We start from the raw sequence: 22,872 nt of genomic DNA, 5'->3' as shown, positions 1-22,872 counted from the left end.
TTAGGGAAGGCGTTAGCTACTTTCCTGTGAAAATAGTTGGCAACACTGGAATGCCCACAATAGTTGGGGGCCTTAAGCACATTTTCGCGCAAATTCATCTAAAAGCGCCAAATTTGGCACAGATGTAGCTCAGGTCATACCGAAATGATTTAGCTAGGGCGCCGGAGCCAGGCGCCCTACGGGGCCAAGATGGTGGCCAAATCCAATATGGCCGCTGCCCGAAAAGGGTTCCGGCTTTAACTTTTGAACCACATGAGTTACAAATACAAACTTGATATGTTTTTCAGCTTAATTGATCACGAGAAACACATAGGAATGTTTATATTTATGACCCAGTATATCTGGACCCCTCGATCCTCCAATTCCAATATGGCCGCTGTCCAAAAAAGCAGTTTGGGCTGTAGTATGGGGCCTTACACACCATTGTTTGCGCAAATTCATCTACAAGCACCAAATTTGGCACAGATGTAGCTGAGGGGATACTGAAATGATTTAGCCAGGGTGCCCGAGCCAATGGTCCCTGAGACCAAGATGGCGGCCAAATCCAATATGGCCGCCGCCTGAAAGGGTTTCGGCTATAGCTTTTGAGCCAGATGAGATACAAATACAAACTTGATGTCTATTTTACCTTCTTTGACCGTTGGAAACCCATAGGAATACTTACATTTATAATTGGGTATATCAGGACCGCCCAAATTCCCTAAATTCAATATGGCCGCTGTCAGAAAAACGGTTTTGGCTACAAATTTTGAACCAAATGCGCTACAAATGAGGATGTGGTGTCTATTTTGTTTATTGACCACAGGAAGTCCATTGGCATATTTATATTTATGCTTGTGTAAGTGTAGAACCTGAAAATAATGAAAATAATTTCATTTCAATAATTTTTTTTTACCACAACTTTGAAGGTTATTCTCAATGTTGATTCATTTCCTTATAAAAGTGAAATGGTTTTCAGTGTACCACAGGTGAATACATTTCAAAGTATAATCATATAAGAAAGAATAAGACACAATTATTTGCAATATTTATATTATGTTAAATTGTTAAAATAATAATACAGCCAATTTTTCCAAAACTCTAAACCCTTGTGTTATGTTGGAATTCTGTGCACTCCCCTTATGGTCCGGGTCAAATTGACCCGCATTGGATTCAATACAATTCCTCAAAAATCGCACTATGAAAAACAACAAAGATTCAGGTACAAACTGTAAACTTTTAATATCAACATTTGTCAAATATTCCAAAAAATATATATCTGAAGATATGATTTAATGAAAATGTTTTTTAACCATTTTTTTAACCGTTTTTTAAAACTGTTTTGCTTTGACAAAATTTGAATATACATTATATTTATATACATTTGAATATACATTTTTTTTTTTACTTTTTTTTTTTTTTTTTTTTTGCTTAGAACATCATAACTAAACAATTAATCAATTAATCTGAGCTAATTTTTCCTGCAGTCTATGTCGAAGTCTCAAGATATTTCAGATATCTTGAATATATAAATGAGAGCTTATTTTACTATCTGCGTCTGTCAAAAATTTTCATTTGTAATTTGCAATTAACTCTGAACACCATGATTTAGTTGTTTCAAGTGTTTTTGGTTTGGGTTAGAGCACTTTTAGATACACTTACACTTTAGAACTGGAGTTGATGCCCAGTTGATACATAAAATAAATGTTTTTATGTTGTGTCTGTACAGTTGCTTTTGAATAGCCTATGGGGGTCAAATTGACCTGCGAACATCACAAACGTAATAGTAATTTTGTTTGTATATGTAAAAAAAAAAAACACCAGCATGTTGAAACTTTGCATGCATGTTCATGAAGATAAATGCAAAAAAGTCACAATATATATATATATATATATATATATATATATATATATAAAGATTTAATATTATTTCAGGTAGCTTGAAAAAATAAATGATAGGTAATGTTTACCATCTGTGGCTGACAAAATATTTTTCTGTATTGAAATAAGTGTGTAAAACCTAATTTTTTAGCTTCATAAGGTAGTAAAAAAATAAAATGACAAAGTATAACCAAGAAATGTTATTATTTTGGGTCTGTACAGTTGCCTTAGAGCGTTAAAATATGCGGGTCAAACTGACCCGCGAACATCACGAAAGGAACAGTAATTTTGTTTGTATATGTCAAAAAACACCAGCATGTTGAAACCTTGCATGCATGTTCATGATGATAAATGAGAAAAAGTCACAAAATATCAAGAAAAAAAACATAGGTTAACCAGTATTTCCAGCAACTATAAAATCTAAACGGGTCAAATTGACCCGCAACATAACACAAGGGTTAAAGGTTTGCTTAGCATAACAAAAAAACAGCAATAACATAAAAAACAACAGTGAATTCTCATGGTCTCTCACATGAATTATCATTATCACTCACAATCACCGGATCTCTCATTGTCTTCACCATCATTGTTTGTACAAGCACCCTCACATGCATATATAGAAGTGCAATGAACTCCGGCTTTACAGCACTTACAGTGCCCTCTACATGCTGTCTTGCAGCCACAGTGGAGGAGAATGGTGCAGGCTTTACTGGCGTCTCTGAGATTAGTCCAGTAAGGTTCCCAAGTCTTGCTCGTAGAGTCCCGAAACCATCCCCATGCATTAAACTCTGGGATATCTTGCTGGACAGCGGTTGCCTGATTCCAGTAGAAGCTGGCCTGCAGCAGTGCTCTTTTGATGTGCTGAATCAATGCAGCTTGTGTGGGTGGCAGGTTCTCGAGAGACTTGGTACCATTCGAGAAAAGGTGATGTCTAGCTTCATCTACACGGCTGGAACCACAGCTCTTGCTGTACATGATGAGCTCATGTGACAGATTCATAGCTCATGGTCCAAATGGTCCAGCCAACTACTGAAAAAACATTCCATGACTACGTTAACACCAATATTGCTGGGTTTGTGAGGTCACACATGAGCTATGAATCTGTCACGTGATTGGATATTGTGTTTGATAAATATCCAGAGGAGAACCTCAAAACACAAACTCACCAATGCAGAGGAACCGGATCAAGAACTAAAATAGATGGGAGAACTCCAATTCCAAAACGTAACTGGATATATCTATTATATATATACTGGATATATTGCTATATATCTAACTATTTGGATATATCAGTGAAGAGATAACCAAGCATGGCATGTCAGGTATACTCCTCCTTTCCACCAAGAAAGATGCTGTACTCTCCAACAGACCAGGGTATGACATGTCTGCCCTTCAGCCTTGTAATCATCCAAAAGCAGATACAAGAATAATCCTGCATCTTGCACATGCTGGGGCCAATGGCCATAAAAAGGCATTTGTCCGGACTATTGACAGCGATGTTGTCATCCTTGCCATCTGCTTCTTCAACACACACAGAGCTCTGGATCGGCTTTGCAGGTGGAAAAAACTATAGGGACATTCCTGCTCATGAAATCAGCAAGGATCTTGGTCCCCAGAAGTCACTAGCCTTACCACTCTTCCACACTTTAACAGGCTGTGACACAACCTCAGCCTTCCTGTGCCATGGGAAAAAGAGTGCATGGGCAGCTTGGGAGGCAACACCAGATCTCACAGAATCTCTGGTTACCCTCACTTTGGAGCCTGAACAGATCAACAATAGCCGCTTTCCGACCAAGTAGTTACAGGAACTTAGTTCTAGGAACTGTCCACTTCTAAACAGTTCTAAGAACTACTCTCCCCCAAACTCGGTTTTGCTGTTTGCGTTCGCACTGGCCAAGTGGTCAAAGGGACTGGTAGGAGGGTTAAGGGAGTGACGCAAGCACAGTGACTTTTATTTTGACGGCGCGACGGACCTTTATTTTGGCGGCGCTGAGAACGCCAGAGCAAACAATGCTCGCATTCTCTGTGTTTATTAGTTAGCGATCTGTCTAACAGTACTGTTTAATATGTTATTAGATAGAACTGTTACAGAAAGTAGACAGTATATGAAAAAAAGGTTATTAGCCTATGTCATGTGGTTGATGTCCAGTGTTGCTAGCTGGGCAGATAAACATAATCATGTTTGACTTGGTCCCCTCAAAGTTGCGTTGGATTTTCTCTTCAGCATAAAGGTTTAGAGACCCATCTATCACTGTTTTCCATGTTTGTATAGTTAGTGGAGTAAATATATAGACTATAATCTGTGTGTTTACATTATAGCTGTTTTAAAAATGGCGGGTGCTGGTGTTCCGCGTGCGTTCGGTCAATCAGCGTACACTAACGTCACGGATAGTTCCTATAGTGCTGGTTTAGACCCTACTCTGAAGTAGGACCTAAATTAGTTCCTCCAAATGGAGTTCCTAGAACTAAAATCGTTCCTAGTCCCTGCGGTGCGAACACGCCGACATCCGGGTACTTTAGCCAATAGTTCTAGGAACTGTGAAAAGGTTCCTCCGGTCGGAAAGCGGCTAATGACGTCTATGTCCAAAGACTGGAGCGTATGGTCGTCATCATGTACAGCAAGAGCTGTGGTTCTAGCCGTGTAGATGAAGCTAGACATCACCTTTTCTCGAATGGTACCAAGTCTCTCGAGAACCTGCTACCCACCCAAGCTGCATTGATTCAGCACATCAAAAGAGCACTGCTGCAGGCCAGCTTCTACTGGAATCAGGCAACCGCTGTCCAGCAAGATATCCCAGAGTTCAATGCATGGGGATGGTATCGGGACTCTACGAGCAAGACTTGGGAACCTTACTGGACTAATCTAGGAGACGCCAGTAAAGCCTGCACCATTCTCCTCCACTGTGGCTGCAAGACAGCATGTAGAGGGCACTGTAAGTGCTGTAAAGCCGGAGTTCGTTGCACTTCTATATGTGCATGTGAGGGTGCTTGTACAAACAATGATGGTGAAGACAATGAGAGATCCGGTGATTGTGAGTGATAATGATAATTCATGTGAGAGACCATGAGAATTCACTGTTGTTTTTTATGTTATTGCTGTTTTTTTGTTATGCTCTACAATCAGCTGGATAAAACACACCGCGAGTAATCAGAGTCATGTACTTTACGACGCTGTGAAGAATAACACTATCTTAATAATAATCCTGGAAAATTTACCTCAGAAGTGCTGGAAGTTTCATTTCAAGGAGCAACGGATCCATCTAAGAAGGAATAGGTCAGTTCTATATTTGCTTTGTTCTAATTGCAATAGTGTCTGTACATGCAAAAAGACTTTAAATATGAATCGCGTTTCTGTGTGTGAATGAATGAACGCACAGATGCGCGCTGTTGTGTAGCTACTACAGCTGGCAAAAATACTGTTTAAATATGATTCGCGTTTTTGTGTGTGAATGAATGAACAGCTTTTACAAAACTCTATTGCTATACTGAGATGAGTAAAAATCGACTAGAAAAATCTGATAGATTATAAAGTTTTTACTGTAAAATACTGCCACATCAAATAAGCTTATAATGTTGCCAATTTCTGCTCATATGTTAAATATATATATATATATATATGTATGTATATATATATATATATATATATATATATATATATATATATATATATATATATATATATATATATATATATATATATATATATTTTGTCCTTGCATTCTTTCTTGTGGCTCAGTGACACACCTGAATGAAAGGCTCATTATGCGGCTCATTATGCACCTCATTATGCGGGTCGTTGTCTTCTCAGGTGTGAATCACACCCCTACGCATATTGCCTTTCCAAACAAAAAGTGTCTTACAAAATTTAAATCAATGTATTGTTTTATGTGAATGATTAGGCAGGATGATTTTCACATCATTTTGAAGAAAAAAGTCTAGGCGACAAAATGCATTATTCAGAAGTCTTGTGGACACATATTCAGTATGTGTTTTGTGGCCTTATTTCAGAAACTTTCATTTTTAGTTTTTTCAATAACCATGCATAAACATTATTCTCTCAAAAATACTAACATGTACATACATGTTGGTCACATATTATGGTAGCCCTGTTTGTGCTAAATAGAGTGTAATTACACATTTGCCATTAATATGTTTATAAGCAACTGAAAAAAGCACAAATGTCAGGGCATGTCAAAACATCTCAAGGACCCCAAAAACACCTTAGACCCCAGAGGGTTAAGGTTGTCATTCACATAATAACTTATGATTGGGAATGGGTATTTTTCTTAATGTATCGTATTTTCTTTTGTAGAAGGATTTTTGTTTATGGGCTTCCTTTCCTTATCCATCTGCTCATGCAGTAGCGGTTTTTGGCACGGGCGAACCGGGCAATTGCCCGGGGCGTCATTTTTGGGGGGGCGCCGCCACCGGCACGAGCAAAAAAAACAAAACAAAAAAAAAAACATTTCTATTATCTATCATTTCACTGTGTGGGGAATTGGCAAATTTGCACCCCCTGCAGCTGCAGGCGCCCCTGCTTGCTGAGAAGATGCCGTGCACAGAAGCTGTTTGTTTGAGAAGGGGAAAGGGAAAGGGAAAGGGAAAGGGAAAGGGAAAGGGAAAGGGAAAGGGGAGGGGGAGGGGGAGGGGGCGTGGAGGCGCGGGCGCGGATGACAGTTCACCTCTGGGTCTCTTCCAAATGGAACGGACAAGGGGGGGGGGGGGGGGGGCGGGGGGGGGGGGGCGGGAGATCCATATAGTTATCTAAGTAAGTCACACCTCGACTTTCTTCCAAATAACGCACATTTCATTCATAATATTATAAATACTGGCCTCTATATTTCCTGCACATTTTTGTTTTTCTGAATTGTCTGAATGGCTAATAAAAATAGGTAATACAAAACGATTACTTGGTCACCACCACCAAGGTGAATTGGTTTAGTCTTGACTTCTGGTCGTGACTCGTCGAGAGTGACAGTTGGTATGGGGGGGATCAGGGGAAATTCTGTTGATTGTCGATGTCGAGTGCCAAATAAGAGATGGACAAGAAAGGTCAAAGCCATCAGGTGCCCAATTTAGAAACGAGCGAAAGATAAAGGTATGCAACTATGTTTTCTCTGTATGATTACGGTATCCATGTCATGAATGAAGGGGCAATATTAATTGGTGGATATAACTCTTATTTGTTAGCCTTGAAGGGGGTCTCGCCCAGGGTGTAATTCAATGTAGAACCGCCACTGCGCTCATGCAATGGGAATAATGTGGATGTGCTATCAATGAAGAAGAGACTGATGTGCCAGAGCATATGGGACATTTCTTACATTGTGTGTCCAGACTATATCACTTGTACAAGCATTCTTTCTCTTGAGAAGACTTTATGTGATTGATTTCATTTATGGGTCATTGTTTGATTTTCTTTTGTTTGTATTGATCTATTTTGAGAAGGTCATCTAAAATATGGTACTCATATATGATGAGATCTCTGAGGAATCAAGTCATTGATCAGTGTGAACCTGGCATTTGTGGGTTTTGCATATAAACAAGAATGTAATGATCAAACAAGATTTGGGAAAAATCTTTGTTTGATGTAGCTGAGTGTATTGTGAAGAAATACAGTTGATCCTTCCTTCATATATTTTTATAGCTGTTTTTTTGTTTGAGACACAGAGAATTTGTTTTAATGTCATGTGATTCCCATGCCCCCCATATGATCCTTAGTGGTTCCTTAGTTCAAGTGTCATCTTCCCATTGGTTCATTGTCTTATCTTGTTATAAGTTCTGTTTTTTTTGTTGGTTCTTATTTTATTACTTCCACTACGTCATTGGTTGTCATAGTTATGTGTTCCCAGTATTGGGGAAGCTAATCTGAAAATGTAGTTTGACAAGCTACAAGCTACTCACAAGTTAAAGTAGTTAATATACAGTCAATCTAGCCTTCTGAAAAAGTAGTTAGCTAAACTACAAGGTAAAGCACAATTTTAGTTTGTGATGTAATATGAAGATGCTGTGCTGCTTCAATGCATTGCAGGTTTGTCAAAATGCAAAACGGAATGTAGCTTTTTGCCGCAATACACCGCTAGTTGCTTGGAAAAAGTAGTATAGTAGCATCACTACTTGTAGTTAGCTACTCCCCAACAATGCATTCCCCATGTACATGCATTTAAGACCTCATGTTTGTTATGTTGCCCTATCATGTATTGTTCCCTGTACCTACTGTGTGGTGAGTTTTGGGGTAAGGACAGACGAGGCGAGAGAAAAGGAGACGGAAGCATGAGGAGCGACAGAGACAAGAGAGGGGAGAGAGGAAAATAAATAAAAGTTCTTGGTCCGGTTCCCAAAATGCACTGCCATCTGGTCCTCCACCAACTGTGTGATCGTCTTCTCGGTGCCTGGAGGTGGCGCTGGATAGACTTAGGTTGACGGCTCACAGGCAGACGACGGTGAATCCTCCGCTCTCTCACAAACGGCAGCCGCCCCTCCAGAACCCAGGCAACTCACTCCAGCCCACTGCGCACACATATAATAAAACATAAACAAAACAAATTGTAAAATCCAGGCCTGTCCTCTCTCGTCCTTCACTGTCGTCGCTCCTCCTTTTATGCTTCCGCTTCTCCGTAAGAGATACGAGACCGGTGCATTGCGCAGGCGTCGCTCATCATCAATCACGCCACCGGCCTCACGCCATTCTCTCACGGCCCTCGGCCTTGTCCTGCTCGCCACAATGTCATTGTTTAGTTCTATTTAATCTGTATTTGTTACCACTCCAATAAACTACACTTAGGTTCTTACTTCGGCTCGCCTCAGTGGAATTCATGATACAGTATGGACTGCTATAATAACACAGGTGGTAGAGAGACATCCACATGATGAAATAAAGTCACAAATAGCTTTTCCACAAGTCAAGTCACCTTTATTTATATAGTGCTTTTTACAATACAGATTGTTTCAAAGCAGTTTTACAGAGATAACAGGAAAATAATGCAACAAAGTTTGTTTCCGGAAGAAAATAGCGTCACAGTCCAGCTTAAGTAAGCTAAGTGATGTTTATTTTTTGTTGTAAAACAGTTATTAATTTAGTTGATGTCATTGTTCAGCTCAGTTCAGTTCTCATATAATAGTGTCAATGCAGGCAGATCAATAATATTGTTGAATATTAAATTAGATGCCCCCCACTAAGCAAGCCAAAAGCCAATGGTGACAAAGGTGAAAAAAAAGCTGAGATTACTACGAATATATAATAGTCACACACAAAACACCATCATTGTAACACTTATGAAACTAATATAATCCAATAAACATTAATTTAACAACATAAAATGAAACATATGCAAACTGTATGTAACATAAGTTTTCCGAACGGTTGTGCAGTGGCAGATTAAGTATGTTCACTGGGAAAAGCAGTGGTAAACTGGTTCCAACTTGAGTAATATGCTATGGTGATAAAATGGTGAAATTACAAGCAAGAATTACACATCCTGAAGACATGATATTAAATAACTGGGAATTTTCTTAACATAAAACATTAAATTGTTCTTCCATTTTCCACCTAAAAATTTAATAGGCTGTGGTAAAGATGTAAATTATTCTATTCTCTTTAAGCTTTGCTGTGCGTCTCTGTCACAACTAGGTTGTGGTAAACCAAAAATGGTCTTTAATGACAAAGCTCAGGAGATAATAGGTGTGTTCTACATCGGCTGCGGCTGAATGTAACTGATCGGCGAGAGTTGTGGCATTCAGGATTCGCGGTGGATTCGGCCAATCGTGGAACAGCTCGTCATTAGAGCTTGTGTAGCCACTCTGGAAAAGCTGCGCAGAATGAATTAGCCGGCTGCTCTCGAATCGCTGTTGCGGTACTTTGATGCCATACGTTACAATCATGTGGCGTCAGCGCTCTCAAGTTGGACAAAATTTCTAACTGCCATGTACTGCTTCAAGTCGGCCACAGCTTGGTCTGCGCAGCATGAAGTCGAACAAGCTTAGTACAGGATACCAAACGAAACACAACATTGATTTGACGAGAACGGACAGAGACTGAGGGAGAACACAGGGACTTGGAGCAAACAAAGGAACTTGATAAGATAATTAACAGGACACATGTGAATGACATGACTAATTAAACAGACTGGGGAAAACTAGGTCACGAGGAAACACAAAGAAACAGGGCATACATATAACAGTCATGTACAACTTTTTTTCTTTTTTCCTATTATCTACTAATAAATAAAAATTTGACAATGCTTTGAGAGTTTGGGATAATATCTAAGATGCAGGTTCTAAAGATATCAGTATGTCTATTTATCCACAAGTAATAACTAGGTGAATCTTTGGAAAAATTCTAGCTTACATGATTTTTTTTACTTCTCTTGTTGTTCTCAGCCAATAAATATAACAGTGTTTTGTAAGTGAGATGGAAAATCTTCAAGGTGTTGTTAAATGGTTTCTCTAAACAAATGTGAGTTACTATATGAGTGACCACTTTACCAGATCCAAACAGAGAGAGATAGTGAAAGGCAGAGAGAGAAGCAATGACCTGTAAAACGAAAGAGGACACTTTTGTTGAGAGTTTGCATTTCATCTCAGCCCTTTCTGCTTTTCAGCTCTTTCTGCTGATTAAAGAGAAATACAAGCCATTTCAGAGGATGCATTCAAAAACTTTTTTTTTTATTAGAGGAAAAACCTTTTGTTTAGGCTTTTGGTTTGAAGAATGGGGGTCAAAATCAAAACAAGGTTTTAGACTTTTGAAATCTGTATAGGCTACATTCATAACTCATGTATGAGTGTAAAATATATAGTGCCATTGTACATCATATTATCCTCTGAGCAGTTGACTTAATGTTTATTGATCTGTATACATTCCTATAGGATCATTTTCCCCAAAGCAAGCATACTATATATTCTGATTGTGTATGTATTGCTATGTCGGGCACATAGGTCAGTGGGGAATGGGAGACCTGAGACCTGAGCAGACACAAGCCTACATTATCAATACATCTTCAAGAGAAAATCTAATTTTTGTTTTTATGCTCTTTTCTTGTGTTTCAGAACCACTTTGAAATGTTTGACAGGCTGTTGAATTCTATAGTGGACAGCCTATTTGGAGAAAGAGGTTAGTTCTTTTAACCCTTTTCTATGTTGATGTTATCAATTGTGCCATTTTGAACCATGTAGTTTAGTGCCATGCGGTTCTCTCAAGTTTGCTTTCAATTAGTGAAATAATACACAACCTGCATCTGGAGACAAATGGAGTGAAGCAGAGTAAATAGTTATTATATATTCATATTCATGTGCAACAGAAATTTAATCATGTATTTTAAAGGTTTAATGCTATACAGAGTCAATCTTAACCAGGTCAAAGAATAGCCATAATAAGCCCTATTTGGATTGGACTAGTTTTCTAAACGACATTTGCGTCACAATTCTTGATGAGACCTGACGTCTGTTATTTTATGTATTGATTCAGACAGGACCAACATCTCTGTGTTTATTCAACACGTTCCCATGAAATGCGTATCTATAGCACAAATTGTATTTATTGGGTTATGTTTTACACACCATAAAGTGCGTCCCATATGCATGTGAAAACTGTGTATCATATGCACGTAAATACTAATTTCTGTGTATAAATTGCACGATAAATACTATTTGTGCTATAGATACGCACTTTCATGAGATCGGGCTGGTTTATTAGAGAGGTGGGAATGTGTTTTCTAGATGTGGGCGTTACAGAAGGTTATATGCTGTGTTTGCGTTCAAGTCAAGTCAAGTAACCTTAATTTATATAGCGCTTTACAATACAGATTGTTTCAAAGAAGCTTCACAGTGATAACATGAAAATAATACAACAAAGTTTGTTTCTAGAAGAAAATTGTGTCATCGTCCACTTTAAGTAAGGCAGATCAATGATATTGTTGAATATTAAATGTCCCCAACTAAGCAAGCCAAAAGCCAATGCAACAGTGGCAAGGAACCAAAACTCCATCAGGTGACAGAATGGAGAAAAAACCTTGGGAGAAACCAAGCTCAGTCAGGAGCCAGTTCTCCTCTGTCCAACAAATGAACAGTGTATGATTATGATTCAGGGAGCATTACAGGTCAGAAGTCAGATTGGATCAGAACATTCAGAATATTTATCCAGTTCCATCTGGTTGGAAGTCGGAGTCAACACGCCGGTATGGAGACAAGTTTGTTGAGGATCAGTGCCGATGGCTGTCGTGTCGATGAGGCCTTCACATGGCTGATGAGGCTGGCACTTCAGGGATGCGTTGTGGATAGGTCCAGGCGCAGGTCCACCATCTGATCTGGATACGGCCCGGAACACTGAGTACATCAGGTGTAATAGGAAGTGTCCCTGGTTCCGGCTGACCTAATCTATGCAGCCTAATAATCATTTAACTGATTTGAATAATAGAAATGTATAATGTTCTATATGAATGCCAGGTAAAAGAGATGCGTTTTTAGTCTAGATTTGAACTGACCGATTGTGTCTGCTTCCCGGACAATGTTAGGAAGACTGTTGCAAAGTTTAGGTGCTAAATAGGAGAAGGATCTACCGCCTGCAGTTGATTTTGATATTCTAGGTATTATCAACTGGACAGAATTTTGAGATCGCAGAAGACGTGAAGGACTATAATGCGTTAAGAGCTCGCTCAAGTACTTATTAATAAAGCAAGCTTTAGTGGCAGAAGTGATAGGTCTAACATATTTGTTACACGGAGTTGGCTTTGCAGCCTTGGCTAAATTTAAACTTCCTCACGTAATAACCTAGAATACTGTCTAACACTTGATGGCTGCTCTGTTAAGTCTTCGTCGTCGGTTAGGAACCTGGGTGTGCTCTTTGATACCAATCTTTCATTTGAAAGTCATGTGTCTAGTATCTGTAAAACCACATTTTTCCATCTTAAAAATATATCTAAATTACGCCATATGTTCTCATTGACAAATGCGGAACAATTAGTTCATGTGTTCATGACATCAAGGCTAGATTATTGTAATGCTCTACTGGGTGGTTGCCCTGCACGCTTAATAAACAAACTACAGCTAGTCCAAAACGCAGCAGCTCGAGTTCTTACCAGAACCAGGAAGTATGACCATATTAGCCCGGTTCTGTCAACACTGCATTGGCTCCCTATTAAACATCATATAAATTTAAAAATATTGCTGATTACTTACAAAGCACTAAATGGTTTAGCTCCGCAGTACTTGAGCGAGCTCTTAACGCATTATAGTCCTTCACGTCTATTGCGATCTCAAAATTCCGGCCAGTTAATAATACCTAGAATATCAAAATCAACTGCTGGCGTTAGATCCTTTTCCTATTTAGCACCAAAACTTTGGAACAGTCTTCCTACCATAGTCCGGGAAGCAGACACACTCTGTCAGTTCAAAGCAAGATTAAAGACACATCTCTTTGACCTAGCATTCACATAACACATTATAGACTTCTATAATTCAATGTTAGGCTGCATAGAGTAGGTAAGCCGGAACCGTAAATCTTCCCATAAATCCTGATGTACTCGTTACATCATAAGAAGAATGGCATCTACGCTAATTTTAGTGTCTTTGTTTATCCCGAGGTTTTCCCGCAGCCTGCCAGACCAGGCCGTATCCAGATCTGACGAAGGGCCTTCGCCTGGACCCGATGACAACGCAGTGCTGAAGTGCCAACTAGTCTCTCCCTATGGAGGATCCCTTTACCACTCCAGATAAAGCATTTTCGGGAAATTCGTTTCGCGTACCTACCCCGAAGTGATAAAATAAAATAAAATTCTGTATCAAAATTTATAAGGAAAGCCCAGTACTTTGTTTAGGCTTGGTCTGTAGGGAATTCCAAACCTGCGCACATATATTCAAATGCACATAACTATAGAACAAATTCTTAATGCGCATGTGAATGTCATCAGCGTTTATCACAGGTTCACATTTAAAGTCTGTGTAGAGAGGATGGTGTCATCTTAGCGGCCCCTAATTTAATAACAAATGATCGTTTCGACGAAAGCGAATCAATCAAAACTAACTTTAGCTGGAAAATAACTTTATTAAAGATCCGCTATAAAGCCAAAAGCCGTTTATCTCTGTAAAGATGCTTTGAAACAATCTACATTGTTAAAAGCGCTATATAAATTAAAGATGACTTGACTTGACTTGACTTAAATTAAGTTTACACAAGACTAGATAATGATCTGAGATGTCATCGCTCTGCTGCAGAATTTCAACGGCATCAACACTGATTCCATGTGATAATATTAGATCTAGAGTATGATTACGACAATGACGATGTCCTGACACGTGTTGTCTAACTCCAATACAGTTAAGAATGTCTTTAAATGCCAATCCCAATGCATCTTTTTCGTTATCTACATGTATATTAAAATCACCAACAATTAGGCCAGTACTAACTCTGATAGAAAATCAGCTAATTCTTTGATAAAGTCTGTATGGTGCCCTGGTGGCCTGTAAACAGGGTTTCTGCAGGGTTTAATCAGTCAAATTTAAGACTTTTTAAGACCTTTTTATGACCATTATGATTTGAATTTATGACCTACACGAATTACGATAAATAATTTCAGTCATTAAAATTCCTTTCAAAAGTCTTTTTTTATTATTGACTTTCATTGAAAGTAACAAGTTTTATTTTTTAAAGAGTAATTCTAGTATTTCTTACTTAAGATTAAGAAACTGAAGCCTTCGCCTTCTTTTTCTTGAGTATCAAGAACACAGGAACACTTAACAATTGTAACATTGTAAAGTAACATTGTAAATTAACAATTATTTTATGGCATTACTTTCCAAAATAACAAATCAGTCAGTCAGTGTCTGTCTACATTTTTCTCAGTTCGTCTCCTTTAATGATGATCTCCTCCTCAACCTTTTTCAGCTCAGCCAATTTCTCCTTGCTTGCCCGCCTGAGGGCGTTTGATTTTGAAAGGAGCTGGGCCATCTTTGAACCCGATTTGCCCTCTGCTTCCTCTGCCAGCATGTCAGCCTCTCTGGCGAGACAGGTGGAAACCTCTTGAACAGTGGTTTTCTTTCTCTTAAGGTCGGTCAAATACTCCTCTGCCAGCTTTCTTTTCTGTGTCCCTGCTTCACTCTCCTTCCTTGCACGCTGCTGATCAAGGAAAATGCGGTACCTCGACCTGGCTGCACCCACCGATACCAGCAGTTCTTTTGTGAGGGGAACTTTGGTCACCCCACCGTGCAAATCTACATAATCACACACAAGTCTATGTGCAATCATTGTCTCTTCCTGCATATTGTCAGTCTCAACCTCCTTGTTCACAGAGAACCCCCTTTCAACTGAAGCTTGTCCATGAGAAAGGAGGAGCAGCTTCTGGCAAAATGCCCAAGCCACTGGATAGGCACGGCTTAAACAGCCGCACAAGAAGGTGTCCAGCCGTTTTAGCATTGGCTGGAAGGAGAGAAACTCTTCATTCCTACACTCAAGAGTCAGGAGAGCCTCAAACTGTTGTAGAATGACATCCCCTAAAATTTAAAAAAAAAAACATGTTACAAAGGGAATTAGTTAGAATTATATTGATATATTGATCCACTTTAGCCTCTATAAAGACTACAATAACATTTGGTTATGATGGTTTAAATTCAGTTTTTTTCCTAAGATTTCAGAGGACATAGAAACTCCACTAAACTCAGATAAATACAAATTTAAACTCATGACCAGAAAATGTGTTAATCTGCAACACCTGCATGTTCACTCATCCAGTCAGTTTGTATCCTGTTGTCAGGATACCTTTCATTTTGAGACTATAAGCTACCTTCTAATTTTTACATTTATTTTCTCAAATGTGTTAACACTAATTAGATTTATGTGCTTCCTAAAAACACTTAGGTGATGCACCTAAACTTTATATTGTAAGTAAGGAAAACCCTATGTAAAATAATCCTAAATCATGAGCTACTGCACACAGAACAGGTGCAGGACCATTACAAGAGGAAATGACAAAAGCTAGAGATCCACCTAAAAAATACCCCTGATGGTAAAAGAGAAAAGGTTTATAAATGTAGCAAATGTCTGCAAGATGGCACAGTTAAGTATAATGCTGTAAACACAGTCTAATAAACACTTATATAATTAGTATAATTCAGCGTGGTACTCTAACTTTGGTCAAAGCCCCTTCCAGAACTACTCCTACCAACAGATACACCTCCTGCCAGCTGCTTGGCCTGTAGAAAGGTCTGCACCAGACATTTCATTTGTTCCTTGCACCTGTCTGGGTCTCTGAACATGTTAGAGGGGTCCAGACAGGCCATCTGCCTAACAGTGGCGTATTTGAGTGGGCTCTTCTCCTGCACTTTTCTGACTATATTAGTCAGCCCCTGCATGCAGTCCCTTCTAAATTCAAGGACTCTGAGATCTGATATTTTAGTGTCCTGAAGAGGGATGTACAATAAAAACACAAGTAAGTAGAATGTACAACACAATGATTCCTGCTTCTTGTATCCTGACCAAAATTTCTAAAATTACTTCAACTACAACTTCAAAATTGACCATAATACCTTCAGGACTTTATCTGCACCTAGGCCAATGTCAATTTTCTGTGGGAGGAGCAAGTTCTTCTTCTCACTCAAGTCCAGCTTGGTGAGCTGTAGTTTTGTAATGTCCTGCAGGACTCCTCGCTTCACAAACCGCCTCAGTATACTCTGTCAGAAGAAAAATCCAGATGAAAAATGTAAGTGCCCTACATCCATATTTTTCATGCAGTAATGTCACAGTTTTAACAAGGTTAAAATTAACAAAGGTTGAAGAATTTCATCCATTAAAGACAGTGTACATAATACATCATACTCATACATAATTATAGTAGCTGAGGAGCCAGACAAGCACAAAAGTTATTTTTAAATTACCTTGATCAACTCAGCCAAGTCTTTGGCAAGGAATGGCATTACTGGCTCATCCGTCTGGTACCTCTTCAGGAAGGGGTCAAAGGTACGGGCGATGGTCGCAAAAAAATGCAACTTTGCCAAGATCAGGGGATCCTTTAGAGCGGCCTCTATTGTATCATACGAGCCTGTACCAGGGTTTGGCAGCTCCTTTCTTTTCACCGCATCCACATACAGCTGAAGTGAAGGCCAGACCTCCAGAGCTCTCTCTACCACAGGCAGGTTCTCCAACCATCGATGGCCACAGAATGATAGCGGGAACACTGATGACTTTGTGACTGTCATGTAGTCTTCCCTCCTCGCTGGAACATTGTTAAAGAGTGTGTGCATTGCTCTTAACAGCTTTTCCACCTGCCACATGGAGAAACCTGCCTTGAAAGCATTGTGCAGAGTATGTAGCCCACAGCTCCCCACGGACACCAGCTGAGCACCCCCATACATTTCATTTAAGTCGGATTGGAGAAGCTCAAAGAACTTTAAATTTACATTGGGCCCATCCATCGATACAGAGACCAGCCTGCTGAGATTCAGCTGCTGCACACACTCCTTAAGGGAAAACAATAAAAAGATGAGGATAAATAAATAAATATACCACTTAATTGATAACACACACATGCACATACACACACACACACACTTTTGCACTTTTCAAGTTCAAGCAAGTATATTGTTTGACTAGGCCTACATGTCTGTTTCTATTCAAGGTATCCATGTGGACTGTTTCTGAAAATACAACCACGCCATGCAATTGATGAAACAAATTAAAAGAGATTATATATAGTTATATTGTATATAGTTCTTTTTCTATTTTCTCAAAAAAGTATGGCTAGAGTGGTGCAGAGTAGAGACCATTAACATACAGTACCAGTCAAAAGTTTGGAAACATTACTATTTTTAATGTTTTTGAAAGAAGTCTCATGCTCATCAAGCCTGCAGTTAAAAAACAAAACAAAACAAAAAAACAGTAATATTATTACAATTTAAAACAATGGTTCTCTTTTTTAATATATTTTAAAATGCAATTTATTTTTGTGATGCAAAGCTGAATTTTCATCAGCAAGTACTCCAGTCTAAGACACCAAAGACTGGAGTACTTGCTGATGAAAATTCAGCTTTACATCACAAAAATAAATTGCATTTTAAAATATATTAAAAAAGAGAACCATTATTTTAAATTGTAATAATATTTCATAATATTACTGTTTTTTTTTTAACTGCAGGCTTGATGAGCATAAGATACTTTCTGTATATTAATATATAACGGTTTCCCTACTCTCCAAATTGGTTTGAATAAATGGATCAAACACAGGTTATAGGCTATTCATAGTCGTAGGTTTGAAGGTGAAATTATTTCAAATATTACATTCAGCATTAGAAATCACATGTTTTAAATATTAAACTTTAATTACTTACTTTAAAGTGCTTTAACAAATCCTGGGCCGTGGAATGGCCAATGAAGTGTGATCCCAGGTACCGGGAATGCACCTTGTCGTCATTCCAGAACCGAACGTGTATGTCCAGCTGTTTCTTCTTGCTTGTGTGATTTAAGCTTTCATCAAACATGAGCACATAAGGCCCCGAGACCTTGGAAATTAGGTCTTTTTTAATATAATCTGCCAAGCCAAACCGGGTGATGTATGAGGTCTTATCTTTCCCGCACGTAAATGTTTTGGCTATGTCAGAGTCTGGGAACATTGTTCGGAAAAGTTCGGCAATGTCCTCGTTCCCGTTGTACGACTGGTGTTTGGTCACAGTATTCAACACCCACAGGACCTCCGCTTTCAGTGTGGAGGTTGATCCGAAACCACTGTGTGTGGCACTGGATGCGACAGAAACGGAATCCCGCGCTGTACTTGGACCGGGTAACGTTAGTGACGGAGCCGAACAAAACTGACGGATCGCCTGCACCCGCTGCAGGCCTTTTACAGCAACGATATGCTTTTCCGACTTTGCATGCGACTTCAAGGCTTTTATGCCTAAACTAGACAGCTCCAACGTCTTCTTACACAGAGTGCAATAGGCTTGATGCCGATTGTTAGCGACGGGCTTGAGCCAGCTTCTAAACTCACCGTCTTCGAGCCATAGATCGTTAAAGGTACATTTTCCCATTGTGATAGCCAGGATGATTTCAATTAAACTAAGCAGTGACTCAGTATGAAACAGTATGTTCGGAGTTCGCGCGGGTTTCTGTGAAAGTCCGACACTCCGACAAGTGCTGCCGCATGGACCTTGTAGTTCTGGAACGCTGTGATACCAGTGTGATACCACCCAGATTCCTCATACAGAACTACAACATGCGAAACCAATGAATGCTTTTGCCGCCGCAAACGCATTTTGACGGAAGAACAAATTAATGGACGAGCAAATCAATTTAAGACGTTGCTAAATGTTTTTTATGACCTTGTATGGAAAATCCGGACGTTTTTATGACTTTTTATGGCCTTAAATTCTTATTGTTAAATTTATGACTTTTTATGACCCCGCGGAAACCCTCAGTAGCCAGCACAAATATCAAATGGGATTTATCACTTGATAACGTTAGATAACGTTACAGAAAGCACCATCACTTCAAAAGAATTATATTTGAACCTAGACTTCTGAGTAACACTGAAGATATTGCTATAAATTACAGCAATACTTCCCCCTTTTCCTTTTAAACGAGCCTCGTGTTTATAGCAGTAATCTTGCGGGGTGGACTCATTTAAAGTAATTTAATTGTCTGGATTTACCCAAGTTTCTGTCAAACACAGCACATCTAGGTTATGGTCTGTAATCATATAATTAACAATACGTGCTTTTGAAGAAAGGGATCGAATATTCAGCAACCCAAGCTTTATCAAATTTTTACCCTTAATTGGGTTTGGGAGTTTTTTGTATTTCCTAGTTCGGGGAACAGACACAGTCTCTATGTGATGATATTTATCTGACCTCAGTGACGTGAGACAGCTAGCAGACGGTCAGTTTAGCCAGTCTGTCTGCTTCCTGACCTGAGCCCCAGATTGTCATGTTTTCATCACATATTATGTATATTTACATTAATGAGTAATTTATTGATATTTAAATAATATTTAAATTTAAATAAACACATAAGTATGCAGAGAAATCTACACAAGTATCTTACCTGATACTGATATTAAAATGGGCAGTCTTAACAGTTTCTGTGATTTGGCACTATTTATTAATTACATTTTTCATCAGATACCATCCATATTAACATGAAATGAAAGAATGCAGAAGATTTGTGTGCAGACGGTAGGTCATTGGCCAAAAAACAAATGAAGAGAAGTGTTAGGATAATACAAAATCAGCAATCACAGACATTCACATTCAGATGGAATTAGATTTCTCAGATGACCATTGAGTTAGCAGAGAAATTTACCATTACAATAGGAAGAGGTCCAAAGAGCTGAGCATACCTCGTTGTAAACTTTGGGAAGTGTTCTCCTTCTTTAGCGAAAAAGGAAAACTAAGTTCGGAGACCACATCCTACCCAAGGGGGAGATAAACATTAAATCCTATGGACTCACCTACTGTGGTGGGCTCCACCTAATAGGGAAGAGACTGCCATGCACAGAAAATGGCATACCACAGGTAATGGGTCTGGTAATGAGTTCCTCCACTGAACTCATATACTGTTATGTGCTAAGTGGTGGAGAAGGGTGGTCCAGGGTTCACCACTACCTAAATAGTGCATGATATCGAATCAGAGAGGGGAAAGGCACTCAATGCCAGCTCTACACCTTACCAGTCATTTGAATTCATCTGTTGGTACCCATGATTTGAGATGAAACACACGTCCTCTGCGCTGAAGTAATGGGCTTATTGGGAGCTGTGGAAACAGTTCCTCCTCCCCACAGTGAGCCAGGCTTCTACAGCCGCTACATCCTCGTTCCCAAAAAGGATTGTGGCCTCAGACCCATCCTAGACCTCAGACATCTGAACCGTGCCCTCACAAGATGGCCATTCAAGATGCAAACTTTGATACAAATTCTCTCTCAAGTACGCTCAGGGGATTGTTTTTTCTCAGTTGATATTAAGTGTAGCATCAGTTCTGGCAGTTCACGTTAGTCAAGCTCGCATCAGCTGACTCTCAGCTGATCCATGTCTACCTATAGGAATACGACGCCTATCACTGTATTCATACAGTATATAAGCTCTTTCAATATTATCAACAGCTATCATGTTTCTCAGGAGCCAATTCCCTCCTCCATCCCCAGCTCCTCCTCTCGTCAGTCAGGATCTGGCATTCTGATTATCTTATTCTCTAATTATGTTGTACATTAAAATTAATTAATGATATCTGCAATACATTCATGTTGGTTCTGTTCTGTTTACCCTAAGGGTGGTTATTGCTGCTCTCCCTTCTCTTATCCATGCTAGGCTGCATGGATGCGCATGGAGTTCTTGCCCAGAACAGAACCATACCGCCAATCCAAACTGTATGCTAACTGTCAATCTTTCATATCCAGATAGCCCCCCATCACAGACAGTTCTTGAGGTTCGCGTTCGAAGGGGTGGCCTACCACTAAATGGTCTAACCCTTTGGAGCAAGAGATAAGGGGTAGTGGCTTTATTGTGTCAGATATATGCAACTTTGCTCACAGCTAAATAGTTATCAGTAATGAGTCCATAAAGTGAAGCAATGCTCTTTCTATTTCCAACTTAATACATCGGACTTTGAATCGTATTTTATTATGCTAATTGCTTTTTATCATTAGGGTTGCATAACTGTTCGTAACATCTGTCTGAGTTATCAATGAGTGTTTTAGGAGCACTGAATCATCACATTGGTCAACATTTTAAAGGGATACTTCACTTTTTTTGGAAATAGGCTCATTTTACAACTCCCCCAGAGTTAAACAGTTGAGTTTTACCATTTTTGAATCCTTTCAGCCGATCTCCGGTTCTGGCGGTACCTCTTTTAGTATAGCTTAGCATACATCATTGAAGTGGACAAGAACATTAGCATTTCTCTCAAAAAAATGACCAAAGAGTTTCGAGTTTCGATATTTTTCCTATTTAAAACTTGACTCTTCTGTAGTTACATTGTGCACTAAGACTGACGGAAAATGTAAAGTTGCGATAAAGTTGCGATTTTCTAGGCTGATATGGCTAGGAACTATACTCTTATTCCTGCGTAATAATCAAGAAACTTTACTGCCGTACCATGAGTGCAGCAGGCGTAATGATATGACGCAGCACCTGAAAATAGTCCCCAGCTCGTTAACTTCCAACGCTCCCTGTGCAAGCAGGTTGTCACGTTGGTTATGTTGACGGAAGGTAGCCTATTTTCAGGCACTGCGTCAACAATAACATTAACTAATGTAATTCAGAATACATTTCTTACCTTACATCTTTCTTGTCTTCAAATCGCGTTCTTATTCTGAATGCATTTTTCATTGAAAGCATATGTCATAATTTAGATATATTTTTAAGATGAAAAATGCGGTTTTACAGATACTAGACACGTGACTTTCAAATGAAAGATTGGTATCAAAGAGCTTCTCAGCCTCCCTGGGAAAGTCTATGCCAGGGTACTGGAGAGGAGAATACGGCCGATAGTAGAACCTCAGATTCAGGAGGAACAGTGTGGTTTTCGTCCGGGCCGTGGAACACTGGACCAGCTCTAGACCCTCTACAGGGTGCTGGAGGGTTCATGGGAGTTTGCCCAACCAGTCCACATGTGTTTTGTGGATCTGGAGAAGGCATTCGACTGTGTCCCTCGCGGCGGCCTGTGGAGGGTGCTCCGGGAGTATGGGGTCCGGGGTCCTTTACTAAGGGCTGTCCGGTCCCTGTACGACCGAAGCAGGAGCTTGGTTCCCATTGCCGGCAGTAAGTCAGACTTGTTCCCAGTGCATGTTGGACTCTGGCAGGGCTGCCCTTTGTCGCCGGTTCTGTTCATAATTTTCATGTACATAATTTTTAGGCGCAGCCAGGGGCCGGAGGGTGTCAGGTTTGGTGACCACACGATTTCGTCTCTGCTCTTTGCAGATGATGTTGTCGTGTTGGCCTCATCAAACCAAGACCTTCAGCATGCACTGGGACGGTTTGCAGCCGAGTGTGAAGCGGCTGGGATGAGAATCAGCACCTCCAAATCCGAGGCCATGGTCCTCAGTC

The 22,872-nt window shown here is 39.6% G+C and overlaps 1 protein-coding gene across 1 annotated transcript in view; it reads left to right on the top strand.

The window, feature by feature from the left end:
• The window catches only part of elovl2 (ELOVL fatty acid elongase 2), a 103,218-nt gene that overhangs the window by 33,589 nt on the left and 46,757 nt on the right, over window positions 1-22,872 (top strand). Inside the window, exon 2 of the mRNA XM_081352278.1 lies at window positions 10,903-10,966. Coding sequence (XP_081208404.1) covers window positions 10,903-10,966 — 64 coding nt within the window. The remainder of the gene's footprint in view (window positions 1-10,902; window positions 10,967-22,872) is intronic.

This window comes from Scardinius erythrophthalmus (assembly GCF_964197995.2).
Source record: "Scardinius erythrophthalmus genome assembly, chromosome: 22".
Lineage (NCBI taxonomy): Eukaryota > Metazoa > Chordata > Actinopteri > Cypriniformes > Leuciscidae > Scardinius > Scardinius erythrophthalmus.
The sequence above is the reverse complement of the archived record's forward strand: the minus strand, read 5'-3'. Positions and strand labels throughout refer to the sequence as shown.